The sequence below is a fragment of the Talpa occidentalis genome, unplaced genomic scaffold (assembly GCF_014898055.3).
Source record: "Talpa occidentalis isolate TD23 unplaced genomic scaffold, MPIMG_talOcc4v2.1 talOcc4.15, whole genome shotgun sequence".
NCBI classification, from domain to species: Eukaryota; Metazoa; Chordata; class Mammalia; order Eulipotyphla; family Talpidae; genus Talpa; species Talpa occidentalis.
In genome coordinates, this window is record NW_023601543.1 from 28,223,444 (window position 1) to 28,243,754 (window position 20,311).

At 38.5% G+C, this 20,311-nt stretch overlaps 1 protein-coding gene across 1 annotated transcript in view; it reads right to left on the minus strand.

Moving 5' to 3' along the window:
• The window catches only part of ATG4A (autophagy related 4A cysteine peptidase), a 52,061-nt gene that overhangs the window by 20,348 nt on the left and 11,402 nt on the right, over window positions 1–20,311 (minus strand). The window contains exon 2 of the mRNA XM_037512090.2: window positions 345–455. Coding sequence (XP_037367987.1) covers window positions 345–455 — 111 coding nt within the window. The remainder of the gene's footprint in view (window positions 1–344; window positions 456–20,311) is intronic.

Below are 20,311 nucleotides of genomic sequence, written 5' to 3' on the forward strand. Positions count from 1 at the left end.
ACTGGATAATGACACAGGGAGTGGGGCCATGTCTTTTGAAACCCAAGGATTATAGAATTCAGGGGTTCTCCTTTAAAGAAAGGAATGGAAATACTTTTTCAAGTTGTGCAAATACCTACGAGCATGTGAACCCACTGCTCGGGCCTCTCAGGGCCTTGGAAAGAGCACGTGCTAGCAAGGGATGTGAGATTTAAACCCTTTTGGCTACAAGCTAAATCTGCCTAGGAGCAGAATGAACAGTTATGAAAGTAATGTTCTGCCAACCAAAGCAGGAAAACACCTAGGACCTTAATCAGGTACCCACCACATTTCGGTTCTCACAGACCAATGCTACCAAACCTTACCTGTTTTAAGGAGATGTTGTTTTCCCAAGATCCATACCAACTCATCTGTATCTGGAAAATCTTCTAAGTAGTCAGCAAAAATAGTAATCTGGTTTTCATACTTGGATAAAACTGAAAGGAAAGGAAAGTAAGTGAAATATAACATAGGGGGCTCGCGTCTGTGGTATAGTGATTATTACCTTTGTCCTGAAGGTGAAAGGTCATTGGCTCCAATCTAAGGGAAGCAAATTCTTTTCTTTGAGGAACAAAGACACTCACAAGGCCTCAAAACCCTTTAGTAGAGGGATTTCTTCTTGACCACCTCTTTTGACCTTTGCTTTCTCATGGTCCTATTTGGCATCATCCCTGAATAATTATTTGGCGAGTTATTTCAAAACCTTTTTAACCCCTGGGGCCTTTTTTGTAAATAGTCACTTATCTAGATTCTCCTAGGTACCTGCATACCTAACTTCTATCTGTGTCCAGGGAGTGTTGTGTAGTTTCTAGCAGCCAGTGGCTTGGAAGGGACTGTGTCAAGTCTGAGGGATTATATAACTGTGAAAATGTAATATTTGAGCTGGGAGACTGAATGTTTTCATGGTAATTTTATTTGCCATTTTATTCACATATGACTGCAGAGAAGGCTCTTGAGGCTGGTGAGAAATATAACTTGTTCTTAGAATTCACAAATGACTATGGTTATCTTAGATAGAGTAACAGAATAAAATGTCATTAAACTTCATAAGTTCACAGGCCACACTCAGAACTCATGACCAGATAATGTGGGGTGAGTTAGAATTCACTTTTGTACCACTTGTGGAGAAAGGGTCTGCTAAGAGAGTCAAGACCGAGTTAAGAAAGGATCCTATCTCAAAAGTTCTCTTATAAAATTTTCTGAGAGAAATAACCCTGGAGTTAGTAAGTTTCCAAGACAGCCCACAAAAACCCATTTTAACCTGTAACCAGTTATGTTTCACAGTTTATGGTGCTATTTTTGTAAGAAACCATATTTCAAGTTCAAAGCTAAGACACCCAAGATACACCTCCTTCCAGCCCCTTATAGGAAGGGAAGCTCAGTGGGAGTAGGGAACCCTTTTGTGTAGTGACAGGGACTCCCCCAGAGCAGTTCCTATGAACCCTAAGAAAATAACTTCTTGTGTAAATGGCTTTGAGGGCTACGTTTAACTCACTTGTAAGGACAATATTTTTTTTTTTTCTTTTGGCTTTGTATTCTAAGATAGGAGTGTGCTGTTTTCTTATAAATACATGTTCCTAAATATAAATGAGTCATACCTGATCACAAAAACAGGTTCACCTGCTCAAAATGCTTAGTTGGAAGTTGAAGTTATATTTGTAGAATTTGAACAAACTGAAATTACAATTTGTTTGAAGTTATTATTTTAGAAATAGCTACCCAAGGATACTGCCTTTCTTGAAACATATTACAGAAGTCCAGTCTTTCAGGGATTTAAGTAGCCTCTCTCCTCAAGATGTTTTAATCATTAAGGTTACACTCTCAGAAGTATTTCAAATCTAAAGAAGTTAGAAATGAGACAGTCTGTCATTCCCCAGTGAAAACTCATCACTGCTGAATCCGCCCAGGAGACTGTGCTATCTTGGGTTTTCTGCCTCTGGCCTTAGCCCCTGGCCCATGGCCAGGAAATACCAGGCTAAAAATGATCACTCAGGTCAGGCCATCCCCGGAGGGTGGTGGGCCGAGGTGGCACAAATCACACTGTGTACCTTCCCACCTTATGCGCTATCCCTCACGAGCAGGAGAAATCAGGTTAAAACGAATATCCAGTGCCACCTAGACAGAGAAAGTCAGAAATAAATAGCTTGAGTCTGAGAAAGAGGTAGCCTCTCTGCCATTGTCCTGGTAGGGATGAGGAAGGGTGATATTAGATGCATGTACAGCATGTATGCGTATAAGCCGTGGGTCCTTTTTTTAGTACTGGCCGGAAAAGAAATCATTTCTCTATTGCCAACCCTGTCCATGAGTCATTGCCCAGTGATCCAGTCAAATTAGCACAACCCCTTAAAGCCTGTGAGAAGCACGCTGCTTCATTTAGGATGAGTCTGACCAAAAAGGTAGCCAAATAATTTTCTGTTGTTCTTTAGCCCCTCTCAGGATAGCAAGAAGGTCATTACTGCCTCTATTCTTCCTGATTCTCCTCTTAGAAGACAGACTTCCAGAATGCAGTGCATCAAGTCATAACCGGTCCCAAGCTATACATGGATGAAAAAATTAAAGCCAGAACAGACGAGATTAGCAGAAGGAGCAATAACATGGGGTGCTCACACACGTGGCACGGGGGGGGGGGAAGTGGGGGAGGCTGGAGAGTTAAGACTGTTGTGAAACCAGGACCTCAGAGAACCGGGAAACAAATGGTTAAGAAAGTTCTGCGGTTTCAACACACTGAGAAGCAAAGAGTTAATACTACTAATTACTAACTCTCAGCAGGATAAGAATACTTGATTTACTGAAAGCAATACTCTTTGAAAACTGGCCCCTAGATCAGGGCTGCTAGAGGTCTGATGTGATTTACTCAAGGACAATAACCTCTGGCTAAGCTGTCTCCATTTGATTTACTCAAAGGCAGCAATGTATAACTAAAAACTATCTTATTTTGATAACCAGGTTCCAATCACCCCTATCCGGTTTGAACAGCCCACAGGGCCATAAAGAACCTGGAACATGTGCAGTTTATTCCCTTGTGAACTGAAATTCATGCCAACCTCATTAGGTGGACAATTCTCTAGCTTACTAAAATCTCCCCCTAGGGGAAGAGAGTTGAGCCTCCACTTTCTGAGGAAGCATGAACTACCTTCAAGCACGAGTGGATGACCGGCACCACCCAGCACCTCCACTATTCAATCATCAAAGACTCCTTTGTCTCACTTTTTTTTTTAAAGATTTATTTATTTATTCGTACAAGAAATGGGGTACAGCCAGAGGCATGGGAGGGTGAGAGGATTCACCAGAGACAGAGCGGGGAGCAGAACAGGCAGACTGACTACTGACTGAAATACACTGCTGAGGGGAGAAGCGGGTGAGACAGGAGAGGTCTGCTGCACCATGTGGCAGCCTCGCCGGCTGGCCGGGATCGAACCAGTGCTGCAGAGGCTGCAGACAGCTTCACAGCGCTGTGCTGCGCTCAACTGCCTGCGCCACCAGGGGAGGCTCTTTTTTGTCTCACTTTTGCCCTCCCTTAAGGGCCTTTTCTTTTTCTTTTTTTTTTTTTAAATAGAGGCATGTTTTTATTTATTTATTTGTTTGTTTGTTTTGTTTATACATGCACTGGGTACAGTCAGAAGCGCGGGAGGGTGAGAGAATTCACCAGAGCCAGAGCGGGGAGCAGAGCAGGCAGAAGGACCGAAGTACACTGCTGAGGGGATCAGCGGGCGGCAGGAGAGGTCTCCTGCGCCATGCGGGACCCTCCTCCGGTGGGCGGGGAGCAGCTGGGTATCGAACCGGCGCTGCAGAGGCCGCGGGCTACTTCGCAACCCAGTGCTCAACCGCTGTGCCACCGGGGAGGCCTTAAGGGCCTTTTCAAGCCCTTTTTAAGGAGGCAGTCTGCACTGGTACTTGGGGTACTTCCAAGGATGAACCCCTTAAATTGGGTAACAAGAATAGGTCTTCCACATGGAGAACTCAAGAGATTAACAAGTAATCTGGGACATGGTTGGGGTACAGAAGTGAAATTGATTTCCAACAGAATCACTTCTAACAGAAATCCTTTTTTACAAAATATTTTCGTAAACTACTTACTTTTGTTTTGCCTTTAAAAATTAACAAACCAGACATCAGTCACATATGAGCTCCCTGCACTTTCATCCTATTGAAAGAGAAAGGTACCATACAGGCAGAACTATAAACACTGCAGCTTGATAGACCAAGAATTAGCATCTATGAGGTCTTATGGACAACAGACTTCGGCCTGTTCCACTTAACAATAATTATTGCACTGAAGTCTCTGCTGGGTTAGCTTAGTGGTCAGCTAATAATTGAACAAAGATTTCCTTAAACTCCTAGAACCAGTCTTGACCAAGGACTCTGTGCACATGTTGGAGCATGCCTTCAACACTCGGTCAGGCAGTTGACAATGCTTAGTCTTCCCTTTGTGCTGACGCAAAGCACAAGAGCAGAACAATAGCTTTGAATCTTCTTAGGTCGTGCCTGAGCATATGCACAGCCCTGGGATACACACAGCCCTGATCATGTAGGTGGGCTTCTGGATCCCAAAAGATGTGCCCAAACTTTTCAAACCCTCTATGGACATCTTATTCCCCAGCTTTTCTTTTTAAGTTTGGGTTATCTACTGCCCCTGGCAGCTGCAAAGTTAATCAATTACCTCCAAAGTTTTTTAAAAAAAAATCTCTAGGAAAGACTTTTCTACAGATCCAAATCAGGGCAAGTAAATTCAGTCTTGCAGTTGGGGTCTTCCAGGAAACCACCAGACAGTCAAATAATAACAATTCTCTAGGAATGAGGCATTACAGGAGCTCCAACCCTATTCTGTGGCCCCCAGTGGCTGCCAAGCTGTTGGCTTTCCCTGCAATTGCAGACTGCGGATTTTCAAGGCTACTAGAGAGTTGAATGCAAGGGATGGGCACAGGACAGGCTTACTATACTTACCATAATGTAGCTGTTTTGAAAAACATGATTCTGATTATCTTGCCAGTTTCTGCATTGCTATGATAGAATTTTCAAAGGTCCTCACTCTGCCATTTTTGCTGCCCACTTTTCAGTGATTGACTATATTTCTGAAAGTTTACCTTGTAAAATTGCAAGTAAATGAGAAAATCACTTTCAACAACAAATTGTCTGATAGGACTTAATAAAGGCATTTATACATCAAGGCTCCCAGATTTTGTGGGGCTTATGCCCCACAAACACCACAAAATCTCTAAATGAAATCAAAAGGTCACAGAATCTCAGGGTCAGAAGGGGCCTGCAATACCAGATGGTACTTTCCTTGTAGGGCACCTAATTTGAAAAGCATGCCCTAAATACTGATGGTTCCAAACAACCTTCTCAGCAATACACACATATGTAAGTCACAGCTTCAAAGACATAAAAAGTGTCCATGAAAGGTAGATATGGTATATGTCTATACATATATAATATATAATATATAATACATTCATGACTATATTAATTCCACAAACTTTTACAGAGTACCTACTATGTGCTAAACCCAAAGAATAAAACATCAGGGAGATGTGGTCTCCATCTTCCCAAAGATATTAAAGAACAAACAACAATAAATACTCTAAGATAAAGGAAAGTGATGTGGACTCAGCAAATGATTAATTCTAACTGAGGCTGAATGAGCCTTCCACAACAGTTCAGAGCCAAGCCTGACTGGAAATAAGATAAAAGTGGGAAAGGAGAAAATTCCTAATTGGGGGAACACCAAAAAAGACTTGGCAAGCAATATGATCCAGCAATTCCACTCCTAGGTGTTTACTCAAAGGACACAGAAACATCAATTCCAAAGAGCACCTGCCCCCTATGTTTACAGCAGCACTATTTACAATAGCTAAGCTTTGAAACAACCCAAATGCCCCAAAATAGATGACTGGATCAAGAAAATGTGGTTCATATACACCATGGAATATTACTCAGCATTCAAAAAAGATAAACACATGCAATTTGCAGCAACATGGATGGCGCTGGAAGGGATCATGCTCAGTGAAATAAGCCAGAAAGAAAAAGAAAAATACCGGATGGTCTCACTCATAGCAGGAATCTAGAAAACTTAAATAAGGGACCAGGAAAATGAATAACTATAAGAAAGAAAATATCAAAATCAACAAACAACTATGAACCAGAGACACTCTATGGGGGGTGAGGGGCGGGGAGGGGAGGGATTGGGGTCAAAATAAGGGGGTTGTAATTGTATGGGGAATATAAAAATAAAATTTAAATTAAAAAAAAAGACTTGGAAAGCAAATGAATGTGCAGTGGGACTGGGGAGAGGGAGAGAAAGAGAACCTGCAGTCTTTGAGTGTGTGTGAATAAATTGTGACATAAAATATGGAAGAGAGATAATAAGCTTGGTCTAACCAAAACATATTGGATTCATGGGCTTGGTTGACAAAGGAAAGGGAGGTTTAAAAAAGGTGAAGAAGAAGTCAACGTGCACAGAGATTGTGAAGAGGACATGGCAGATGGCATGCTATTAGCAGAGCCTAGAAAGGTAGGAGAGATTCAGAAGCACAAAGCTCAACCTGAAATGTGCCTTTACCCCCTCCCTCCTGGGTCTATTTAATGCCCTAGTGTTCCCAGTCTCTGCTCAACTATGCATAGGCCCTGTCCCATCTTAATTTTCCTTCCTCTCAATGCTCAGCTTTTCTGATAATCAAGAACTTAGAGGGGCCTCCCTGGGGACTCGAGGGGTTAAGACGCAGCCTATGAAGCTATCGGCAGCCACTGCAGCATGAGTTCAATCCCCTGCCAGGGAGCTAACCCACATGGTGCAGCAGATCTCTCCTGACTCACCTGCTGCTCCCCTCAGCAGCGTATTTCAGTTAGTCTGCCTGTTCTGTTCCCCACCTGAGTCTGGTGAATCCTCTCACCCCCACCCCCCACACCTCTGGCCTGTACCCCAGTTCTTGTATGCATAAATAAATAAATCTTAAAAAAAAAAACTTAAAGTAGAGGACTAGAAAACAATTCTTAGCATTTCAAGGGGATTTTCAAAACTGCAAATTATCCGAAATGTGTTCAGCAAGTCACCCCCTCACAATGCTAGGTTATCAAATAATGCCAAAAACATGAATGATTTCTCTACAGACCAGTATAACCTCTGACACCCTAAAAGAACATTGTGATTTTCAGACTTATACTAGAGAATCTTAACACAGTTCAGCTAGATCTTATGACTTTATGAGATTCTATTTAACTGACTAGTGCTGTTGGTGGTAGAACATTGGATGCTGCATGTGACAAATTTCAGGGCAAGTTGGCAAAGGGACAATTAGCTCAGTTGGCAAAAGACTACTGTTAAATGATAAGACACTTTGGATTTCAGCTAGAAATATAAATCTAGGCCCTTGGTCCCACAAAACTTGGTCCCACAAAATATCATTTTATAGAGATTTCAGTCAATTCATCTCATTGACAATGGTGCTAAGAATAAAATATAAATTCCAAACTGGATTCTTCCTAGTTTTCCTTTAAAGTGATGCTTTTGCAAAGTTTATTGCTTTTTAGGTATATTTTTTGCTGTTGTTTTCACTTAGAGCCAAATTATTGTCAACTGTCTGGTGATTGAATTACATTTGGAAACATCCATGAGGAAGTGGGATTCCATGCACAAGCTAGTCAGGAATGCACTTACACATACACAGAACACTGCACCTCGAAATTGCTGCCTCATATTACTTTTGATAACTCTGCTCTTTTAGGAGAGATGCATTTCTCAAAAGAATAAAAAGATTTTGTTTTTGTAAAGGTTATCTTTGTTGATAAGGTGTTCAGAGAGGGCAGCACATTGAATGGAAGGCACATTTGGTTGGTTTTATAATTCAAGACTTGAGACAATTCTTCCTCAAACCAAGCTGAAAATCACCTTAACTCTTCAAAAGGTTTTGTTGGTCTTAACAACCAACTTCCTATTGGAGAGTGCGGCTGTATTCCCAAGGAGGACAGTTTCACATTAATGCCACTGCCACGTCATGTGTTGGGTCCAAAGCCTCTGCCTTCACTGTATCTTTAATTTTGGACAGTCTGAACAAAAAAGGAGCAATACTCAATTCATGTACAAATCAAGGCACCATGAAAAACATTTAGGCAAAATTCAGAATGTGCTGCTATTTTCACCAGTATCAGAAATACTTTTAAAAAGGTATTTTGTTTTGTTTTCATTTGGCATGGTAAAAATAGGAGGAATCATTCTCACCATTCCTGGAAATTGCTCCAGCCTAGAAACCCTAAAATTTAGGTTCTAGCCCCACTTTGCCACTACCTGGCTATGTGGCCTTAGAAAACCTATCACACTTCTCTAGCTCTCAGATTCTCCATTTATAAAATGAGCAGCATTTTTTTTTTCTTCAAACAGCACATCATAACTCATTGGTGGGCTCTGAAATCTATATAGTGGGTTGCAAAGGGCATTTTTTAATGAAACTAAATAGAACAGAAACTAGACTACATTGTTCAATACAGTAGCCATTAGCTACATGCAACTGTTTATAGTTAAATTAGTTAAATTTCAATCCAATTAAAAATTCAGATACTGGGCCTCCCCGGTGGCGCAGCAGTTGAGCGCTGGGTTGCAAAGCTGCCCGCAGCCTCTGCAGCGCTGGTTCGAGCCCCGGCTGCCGGCAAGGGTCCCACATGGTGCACAGACCTCTCCTGCTGCCCGTTGCCCCCCTCAGCAGTGTACTTCGTCAGTCTGCCTGTTCTGCTCTCCGCTCTGACTCTGGTGAATTCTCACCCTCCTGTGCTTCTGACTGTACCCAGTGCTTGTATAAATAAATAAATAAATCTTTAAAAAAAAAAAAAAAAAAAAGAAGATAAAAATTCAGATACTTAGTTGCACTAGTCACATTCCAAGCATTTGATGACTACATGTGGCTAGTGGTTACTATATTAGATAGTAAATCTACAGAACAGTTCCATCATCACCAAAAAATCCAATTGGAGGGCCTCCCCGGTGGCCCAGTGGTTGCGCACTGGGCTGCAAAGCTGCCCGCAGCCTCAGCAGCACTGGTTCGATCCCCGGCCGCCGGTGAGGGTCTCACATGGCGTGCAGACCACAAACCTCTCCTTCCACGCCCGCTGCTCCCCTTAGCAGTGTACTTCATCAGTCTGCCTGTTCTGCTCCCCGCTCTGGCTCTGGTGAATTCTCTCACCCTCCTGTGCTTCTGACTGTACCCAGTGCTTGCATAAATAAATAAATAAATCTTTAAAAAAAAAAAAAACTGTTGTAAAAAAAAATCCTTTTGGACAGTCCTATGCTAAGGGCCTTTTTATGGTTTTGTAGGAGGTAGACATAGGCCAGGTTGTTGCAAGGAGTACTACAAGCCCTTGGAAGAGAAAATGGGTTTACTTGTCTGTTTCTTAAGTGACTCTGTATGTGAATTTCTAAATAAATAAGCCAACAATTATTTATTAAGTTTGTAATTGCTTCTGTGAGGAATACAGAGGAAACAGGCTCATAAACATTCACTAAATGTTAAATGAGCAAGTTAAGATATCATAAAATCACAATCTAGCTAAAGATATGAACCTTTTGTAAATAAAAAAACTAATAATAAAAGAAAATGCATAGGGCCTCCTCTGGTGGCGCAGCGGTTGAGCGCTGGGCTGCAAGGCTCTCCACATTCTCTGCGGTGCCGGTTCGTTCCCCGGCCGCTGGCGAGGGTCCCACAAAAAAAAAAAAAAAAGACAATGCATAGACAAACTTTGACAACTATGTGCTGCCAAAATTCAGGAAAGGGGGAACTTGCTCAGTTTCAGCATTGGAATCATCAGGGAAGATATCGAGAAAGACATAGGATTCAAAACAGTCCTTAAACTACTGCTTAGATTTGGATGAGGAGAGATAAGAGAGGAGAATATTGCAGATGAGGAGAACAACCTAAGTATGTGAATGCTGGAGTGGTGTAGGTTCTGGAGACTCCTGAGAAATAAGATTAGAAAGGTGGTTTGGGATTAGATTATGGGGGGATAAAGCCAGGTTGTCGAGTCCAAATTTCTATAAAACCATTGACAGTTTTCAGAGTATTTTCACCTGATCTTCAAGATGACCTCTTTAGACAGGCGCTGCAAGGATCAGTACTTCTATTTTAGAGTTGAGGGAACTGATTCTCAGAGAGGGGATGTGACTTACCCAGGGTCATACAGCTAGTAAGCAGGAATCAAATCATAATTCAAACTGAGTTAATCCTAATCTCCACCTACTTTTCCTCCCAACATACCTTACTCTTATAGTAAAAGTTGGATTTCAGGCACTGGAGATAGACCAATGACAAAGTTGTTGTAACAATCCAGGCATGAAGTGCTGAAGGCCTGGCCTAAGGTGACAAGAAACCAGATGGTCTGATTATATAACACACTACAAAACAAATTGACAAGGTAGTACCCACTGTTTATAGGGGAGAGTAAGAGTAGACAGTTTTAAGGTAGAACACTGTAGTTACTTTAAACTAGAAGTGAACTAAATCAAAGGAATAAATATTGACAATGTAATTCATCTACTGGTATCCAGATTTCTCCAGACAGCTGAAGGCAATGTTTTGAACACAGTTTCTAAGTAAACAACACTTTATATGTCTATGCGTTTTTTAATGAGCCATGTCTTCCTTGGTAGTGTTTCCTTCCTCTGTCAATCTCAATGTGCATTTCTCAGAACTAATTGGTCATAAGATCTCTTCATTTAGATTTCCAGTGAGAAAGCACTGGTGCAAAAAAGGTCAAGGAACTACAGGCCTTGGAACTTTCTGATACTATTTAGTAAAACTAATTGTCAACTTAGTGATTAATTAGTTAACAGTAATTTACTAAGATGATACTAACACATGCCATTGTCAGAATAATCTTACAGGACCTCTCTGTGTCACTAAGCTGCTCAAAAACTTCCACAAGCTTCCAAGTCTGTTCCAACTGATAGGAATCAAATATAAACTCATCAGCCTGGCATTTAAAGCCCTCTCCAATATGAACACTTCCTATATTTCTGATCATTCCCCATTGTACATTACGCCTTCATGAGATGTACTCTTTTCAGCCAAAATAAACCACATGATACATTGGAGGCTCCTTACTCATTTATGTCCTACTGGTACCTAAGACTTACTCTCAAATGTTACTTTCTCTATGAAACCTTCTTCCTCAATTTTTCCACTAGTACTTTCTCCTTCTAAATCTCTATAGTCCTTTACTTATAGTTCCTTACTGAGAACTTTGTACTTTCAATTATCACTCTTTGCAAGCCCATCATCTCTCTTGGAATGAATTCCTGTCTCAGTCAATGCATTGTTCATCTGTGTATCCACTGCAGCTCCGATCACAGTGCCTTGTAATAAGCTGTCCCCTAAGAACATCAAATGTCTACTATGTCTACTCAATAAATGGCACGCTGACAAGAGTGTAAAGTCTGGCTTATATAGCCATTGAAATTTCAATTTAACAGTCTTCAACTGAGTGCTCACTATATGACCAGCACTGTGCTAGGCCCTGGGATGGGCAACATGTCTTAAGCAATTTCTAGTCAGAGAGAGAGAGAAAGAGAGAGAGATCATTTTTATATGATATGGTCAGTGTTGGGAACTAACAGAGCATAGGAGAAAGCCATCTGAGCTGGTCTGGGGTACAAAAAGGCTTTGGAAAGAAAGATGATTCCAGGACTTAGCCTTAAAGGATGTGTGAGAGTTAAGCAAACTGGGCAGGGGAAGGATGTTCTAGGCAGAGAAGACTGCAGCAAACCACTGAGAGCTGAGAGACTGTGGAAAATGATGCCACATAGGGAGTGGCAAGAGTTGAGGCTGTAGAGGCAGGTGGGGCTAGGAGATGCCAGCCTTGGGGCTCTTGGTAAGGATTCTGGACTTAACCCAGGCTTCATGGAGTCCCTGAAGGATTTCAAATATATCCAGAAGGAAGTCTAGGTATTCTACAATCTGTACAACAGAAGAAAGGAAACAATCTGCCTGTATAGCAGATTCTAGTTATATTTTTACATTCATTATCAATAAAATTCTACTGAAAAACAAAGATCTTTGTCTAGAAAGGGGTTAAGATGGGTCTTTGTCTCGTGGCATGCTCAGTGTTTCAGCACAACCGGAAAAACTCTGAGTCCTTTCCAGGAACAGTACTCTTCAGTAGGGGCACTTTCCCGGCTTTTCCCTCTGTTTACAACCATCTCACCTGCTTCCCAGACCACAGGAATTTTCCCCATCCTCTTTCAACATCACACTTCATTAGTAAATGTTGCCAGCAGACATATGATGTTTAAAAATTCTTTACCTTAGATGTAATGTAAAATTATATTGCCAGAGTTAAGTTTTTGGATTACACAAAATTATATGTTATACCTTCACTTTCAAAACAGAAGATGTATTCCAAGTTAATTCTAAGACATTTTCTGTAAAGTGAACTTGATTTTCCAATGCTATTTTATAACCATTTGAGCCATGTTGCCCACCCCCCCAAATTTTTTTCACCTACATCCAAAAAAGATACAACTTGGAATACAATGGCCCCTCATCATAGATGTGCACTTTGTGTACCAGATACCAGGAAAATAAATATCTATCTACCTACCCACAAGCATAAAGGACCCAGTCCACCTAATATAGCAAATAACAACAACAAAAAGAAAACTCTCTCTAATGTCTGACAGGCAGAAAATCTTGACTTGCTAAACAAAACACAGATCCATTTTTATCTCCAAGAGTGTATCTTTATAAAGTAGGTTTCCTTATAAAATGATCAGTTATAAGTTCTTTCATTAATATTAATTACTCTAAATTTAAAATGTCTTGTTATTGCACCTACTCTAGTGATTCCACGCCAAGATTTAGATGTTTATAAATTTATAAGAAAAATGAGCACTTACATCCTCCGAAAGATATGGTCAAAAATGGTCAAAGTGGCTTTATTCATAATAGCCAACACCCAGACCCATTATCATTTGTCTATCAAAAGAGGTACTATCTATAGATTGAATGTTTATGTCCTCTTCCCTAAAGTCATATGTTAAAACCTAACCCCCAAAGGGATGTTATTTGGAGGTGTGGCTTTTGGAAGGTAAGATTTGTGTACTTTAGTGTCTGTAAGGAATATCTCATTAAAGAAAAAAGTAAGTCTCTATACTGGATTTATTTCTAGTATAGACTGGCAACATAGATCAAAATTATGCTAACAACAATATATTCCTTTATTATCGGTAGAGATATAGTGCTATATTTTTCCTATACACACACACACATCAAATCCAACTGCAAGTAGTTTGGAGCTTCGGCTATTATCTAGATGTAAGGCCAATATTTGGATTTTTAAGCTTACAGCACTCCAAAACACACTATTTTCACAGGCTCACTTTGATTAAAATCTCACAAATTTATTAATATTTCTTTCTTACTATAACATTAGCTTTTCTACGTCAGTGAAATATATTGAATATGTTCCCCGAATCTTCTTTTAAGATTTATTTTTATTTAGTTACTCATACAAGAACTGAGGTGTAGGCCAGAGGTGGGGGGGTGAGATGATTCACCAGAGACAGAATGGGGAGCAGAACAGGTAGATCTACTGAAATACACTGCTGAGGGGAGCAGTGGGTGAGACAGGAATGGTCTGCTACGCCATATATGGGTTAGCATCCTAGCCTGGGATAGACCTCATGCAGCAGTGTTTGGCAATAGCTTGATAGTGCTGAGACTTTAACCCCTGTGCCACCAGGGAAGCCCTTGTTTCCCAAATCTTAATGAAATAAAGCATAGTAGACTGAATAGAACACTGATTTATGAATTAGAAGAGCTGGGTTCTGTTTCTGCTCTGCCTTTTATTAGCCCAGTCACCTTGATTCAGCCTTTTTAGCCCTCTAAGATTTCCTTTTTTATCCATAAAATGTATAAAATACATTTTCCCTAGGGACTGTGGTGAGTATAAAATGCAAAAATGGATGTGAAAGTGCTTTGTAAACTTTAAGGAACTATTAACATCCCCAAAGCTAACTATTAGAATTTTGCCTGGGTGTGGCCAGTAGAAAATGTACTTATTTCAAAGCTTGTACTACAGTTTCACAGGATCAGCAAGTATATTCAAATTCCAACATTCAAAGTTGAAACAATTATATTTTAATATTGAAAATAGATGTGTTCAGGAGAGTACAATTAAGAACTCCTTCCTTGCTTTTTCCCAATTATGACTTTTTTTCTATAGCTATGTAATATCCATTATGTTCAGTTCACATTTCTAGAACTTTGAACTGCTTCTGAAACACCCATGTCATAGTTCTCTGAATTTCACATTAATTGCCCTTGAAGGCTGCTCCCATTTCATATGTGTGTGCAGATGTGTATATATATATATATATATATATATATATATATATATATATATATATATATACACATACATATATTAGAAGAACTGGCGTGTAGACCAAAGGTGTAGGGGGTAAAAGGATTCACCAAAGACAGAGTCGGGAGTAGAACAGGTGGATTTACTGAAATACACTGCTAGGGGGAGTAGCAGGCAAGACAGGAAAGGTCTGCTGCACCATATATGGGTTAGCTCCCTGGCCGGCATCGAACTCAGGCTGTAAGTGGTGATAGTGCTGAGACTTAAGCCCTAGGCCATGAGGGAGGCCTTACTCCCATTTCTAACCTCCACCATTCATCATGACCACTATAACAAAATTTTTAAAAAAATACTCTTTAATCTGAACTCTTTGACAGAGCCCCAAATATTCCTTGTCAGAGAGCCCCAAATAGAAAGAACATTTTCTTGTACTATCTTTTGAAGTTTCTCTGAAGAGAGGAAGTGATATATGACAGAATTGGCACAAAATGCTCCTGTCACCAACAATTCTTTCCAGGGGAAATTTAGGGTGATTTGGTTTCATGGGCCCCAGTGGTTCCTGTTCCCAGAGACTTTGTTCATAGTGCTATAGCTAAGTTCTCTAAACTAGAGCAAGCCTTCAGATAAACAAACAAAACAGACTAGAAAATGTGAATCCTAAGCCTCTCAAGGTCCTTGAGAAGCATTCCTTCAGGCATCAGGTCCCAGTTAAGAAGTCATTGTGTAGCCTACTAAGTTGGGGGAATGGGGGTCAACTTTACAAAAGTACACTGACAACAGCAAGAAAGGTCAACTGACAAGGAAAAAGACAGAAAAATCATAAAAACCTAATAAGGATTCACACACACACACAAACACAAAAACTAAATGAGCTTCAGTCATTTATTGCAGGGGCAAACATTAAAACATATTTTAATAGGCCTTAGAATATAATTGTATTATAGCATAAAGCAACTGATAGTGCAATGATGATACTTAGTCAAAAGATTATATTATATCCATAAATGCTGTATAAGAAGTCAAAGGAATAAATTCCCTCCCTCCTTCCCCTTATTCCTTCCTTCCTGGTTAAAATGTTAAAAGCTCATGGCATATGTAGAGTGGAACTCATAAATCATTTGAAAAATCTGGTTATTCAAAATGCCTTTTCAAAGACAACTGAAGTTTCACTCAAGATGACCACTGGGCTATACAGTGTCTACTGTATAGCCAAGTATTATATGAGGCCAGAAAAAATGAAGGGTCAGCATAGTCAGAGAATGTTTCATGGAGAAGGCAGGACTTGGGGTTAGTTTCACTTTGAAGTCTCTTTCCAATTAAAGTGTGATTCTACCTTTCTTGATTGCTACCTTTAAGCAGTTCCTCATGTTCAGTCACTGAAGGAGTCTAGTGTTATGGGAAATTTAATAATAGTGAATAAGAAGAAAGAAGGAATGCAGACACTGGTCTATTATACCATTCTAGTGTACCATAAAGGAGATAATTAATGCTTTAATGCTTCTGCCAAGCAGAAAAGATTTTGTGGAAACAATGAATGGTACACCATTCATGTACTCTGAAATTACTGGAAAAGCAAGGTTTACAAAGGATTTTTACTTGATAGTTAAATTTTATTAACTATATAGAAATATAACAAAGGGAAACTGTAAAACATTGTGAAAAATTATAAAACATTGCTGAAAGAAATTAAAAACAACACAAATAGAAATACATAAGTGATCACTGTGCTAGTGGAAAGCCTTGTTATCTGTGCACCCAAAGCAATCTACAGATTCAACATAATCCCTCAAAATCCTAATGGCATTTTTTTAAGAAATAGACAAATTCATTCTAAATTCAGATGGAATATCAAGGGACACCATACATCAAAACAATTTTGAAAGAGAAGAGCAAAATTGGAGGCCTCACACTTCCTCATTTCAAGGCATACTTCAAAGCTACAGTAATTAAAACAGTGTGGTACTGGCATAAAGATGAATAGTATACAGAGCTCAGATATGAAATACTTGCTTATATGATCATATGTCTTTGGCAAAGGTGCCAATATCACTCAATATAAAGGGATAATATACAACAAATGGTTCTGGGATAACTGGATAGTAACATGAAAAGGAATGAAGTTGGACCTTTATTATACACCATATACAAAAATTAAGTCCAACTGGATTAGACCTAAATATAAGAGCTAAAACTATAAAATATCTTGAAGAAAATATGGGGGAAAGCTTCATGACAAAGCTTTTTGGATACGACACCAATAACAAAAGCAAAAATGGATTGCATCAAACTTTAAAGCATTGTATATTAAAGGACATAATCAGAAGTGAAAAGGCAATCTATGGAATGGGACAAAATATTTTCAAAAAAGATATCTAATCGGGGTTGATATCTAGATTACATAATGAACTCCTGTAGTTCAAAATCATATCAAATAATCTGATTTTAAAACATGCAAATGACTTGGATAGTTCTCTAAAGATGATATATGAGTGGCCAACAAGCAAATGAAAAGATGCTCTACATCACTAATCATCACAAATATGAAAATCTAAACTTCATCTAGCTATGACCTCATACCCTTTAGAAAGGATGCAGAAAATAACAATTATTAGTGAGGATGTGGAAAATCTGGAAACCTCGTGCACTGCTGATAGCATTGTAAAATGGTGCAACTTCTATGGAAATCTATATGGTGGTTCCTCAAAAAGTTAAAAATAGAATGATATAGTCATTGTACTTCTGGGTATACATCCAAAAGAAATGAAATCAAGATCTTAATGAGATATTTGAACACTTAAGTTCATAGCAGCATAATTCTCAGTAGCCAAGAGACAGAATCAATCTGAATGTTCATGAAGCAGTGGATGAATGAATAAACAAGATGTGGCATATATGTACAATGGAATATTATTCAGACTTAGAAAGGAAGTTCTGTCACATGCTACAACATGGATAAACTAATGACATCAAGATAAGTGAAAGAAGCCAGTTATAGAAGGGAAAATACTGTATCATTCCACTAACATGAGGTATCTAAACTAATAGATGTGGTAGTGGTTACTAGGGACTAGAGGAAAATTAAGCTTTTTTAATGGGTACAGAGTTTCAGATTTACAAGATAAAAAAGTTCTGGAGAGCTATTTCATGATAATGTGAATATAGTTAACACTACTGAACTAAACACTTAAAATTACTTAAGATGGTAATTTTCTAAAAAAAGAAATAATTAGCTTTTTGTGGAGAAAGGCTATAATTAACACAGCATCTGGATTTTCCTTAAGTAACAACTTGTGGTTCCAAAAAGGATAGAATAGACATAATTTCTTTATTCTTTCCAATAAGTACAACTAAAAACACTGGAAATTTTATATATACATACACATATTATTATTAATGTAATGTATACATATATAATATATACCATATATAATATATAGCTAGAGCTATAACTTTGAAGATAGAAAGAAGACTTCAAGACTTCAATGATATGGCATGAATTCCCTAGTTTTTGTTTTTGAGTAATATATCCTAGACCTGGTGATGGACAACCAGCAACTCAGAATTGTCAATGAGTGTAGACAAAAAGTTCCCCCCAAAAGTTCTGATCAAAGGAACAGGGAAGGGGGTGATCTAGCAAAACTTTTAGACAATAATGGGTGAATTGGTGGTGGGAATTTCATGGGGACTATACCTGAGATGATAAAGCATACATTGTATAAAAATGAAGAATGATGTAAAAAATATATAAAATAAAATAAAAAATAAAGAAACTGCATACTTTAGTCAAACACCATAAGAGAAAACTGTGCCCCCACACACACTTACACCCATTGGCAAATATCAAGTGGGAAGCCTAAACTTTCATCTTTATTTGGCTATAAAGGTCACATACACCTTTCTACCTGTCCCTGAGGTCACTTCAGAAAAAGCCCCGAGTGAGAATTTGGGACATTCATCGTTACCAAGACGAAATGAGGCCCCAAGAATATGACAGTACAGGAGATCATTAGCAATAGCAAAATGTCCTTTTTTCCAAACCAAAGTGGTGTCAGCAGAGACCTAATGGGGAGCCTGAAATTCCACCCCTACACAGTAATAATGAGGTGTCCTTACTCCTATCTAGTATTAATGGATGGTGAGTGGGGCTCCTTGATGCCTACCTCCACATGGCAGTAATGAAGCATGCCCTCATACCCCCACCACAGCAGAGTAGATATTCTAAAACAGGAGGTTGAAATAATATACAGACTCTCAGAACATAATACTCAAAATGTACAGTATATAATAGAGAAGCACTTATCAGACAAAGAAGCAGGAATATCTCAAGTTGAGGAAAGACAATCAACAAAAACCAAAACTGGGATGATATATACATTGAAATTACCCAAAGATTTTAAAGCAGCCATGACAGACACTCCAAAAAACAATTATAGACATGCTTAAAAAAATTTTAACTTAAAAAATAGAAAGTCTCAGCAAAAAAATAGAAGCTATAAAGGAGGAGTAAGTGGATGTTTTACAACTGAAAAATATAATAACAAAAAAGAAAACTTGAATGGGATTAGTAATGAAATAAAGATATACACAAAAGAATTGGTAAAACTGATGACAGAAAAGTAGAAATTACCCAATCTAAACAACAGAAAGAAAAGAAACAAAAAAAGTAAACAGAGTTTCAGGAACACATATGAAACTATTATAGAATAATATATTAAACATTCAGGTTGTCAGAGGCCCAAAAGGAGAGGAGAAACAGTGGGGCTAAAGTAATAATAATAATAATAATGGCTGTAACACCTAAAAGCACTTTTTTAAAAATCTGTTTTAAAAATAAATAAATGACTAAGTATTTCCCAAGTTTGTCAAAACACATAAACCTACATATTCAAGAATCTGAGTAAACCCCAAATAGAATAAATGCAAATAAGTTCACATGAAAACACATTATAATCAAATTTCTAAAAACTAAAGAAAAAAATCTTGGAAAAAGTGAGAAAGAACTGATACCTTATTTATGGGGGTAGGGAAAAATTTTGAATGAGAGGAGATTTCTCATCAGAAACCAAGGAATCCAAAAGGAAATGGCAGATTATTCAAGTGCTGAGATAAACTAAGAGATCTTGTCACCATTGACAAACATTGGCAAAGTAGATAAAAACATGACCCAACTTATGCTGTCAACATGTAACCCAATTCAGATCTCACTTATATGTGGAATCTAAAAAAAAAAGAGAGAGAGAGAAAGAGATAGATTAGACTGGTGGTTGTCAGAAGTAGGGGGTAGGGATGGGAAAATTGGGTGAAAGCAGTTAAAAAGTACAAACTTCCAGTGACAAAATAAATAGGTTCTGGGGGTATAAATTTCAGCATGTTGACTATCATTAACAATACTATATCATTTGTATATAGTTCTCATCACATAAAAATTAGTAACTGTGAGATGATGGATGCTAACTAAACTTACTGTGGTAATCATTTCACAATATATACATAGATTAAATCATGTTGTACATTAATGTTTTGATAAAAATGGAAAACTTCATTACATAAAATAAGCAATTAAAATACAACAAAATAGGTAGACTGAACATGTAAGGGTAGAAAGAAGTATACTATACAAACATTACTTTTTTAAAAAGCAATTTCAGTTATATTTATATCAGATAAAGTCATATTCGGAGTAATAAACAGAGGAACAAAAAAAAATGGAATGAAAAGGAAAAGCAATACAGAAATTAGAAACTTGAACAACACTACAAACCAACTGAATCTAACAGACTTACGCAGAACATGTCATCCAACAGCAACAGAATATACATTCTTCTCAAGAGCACACAGAACGTTCTCCAGGATAGATCACATGTTAGGTCATAAAACAAGTTTTAACGAATTTTAAAAGACTGAAATCATACCAATATATTGTCCAGCCACAATGAAACAAAACTAAATA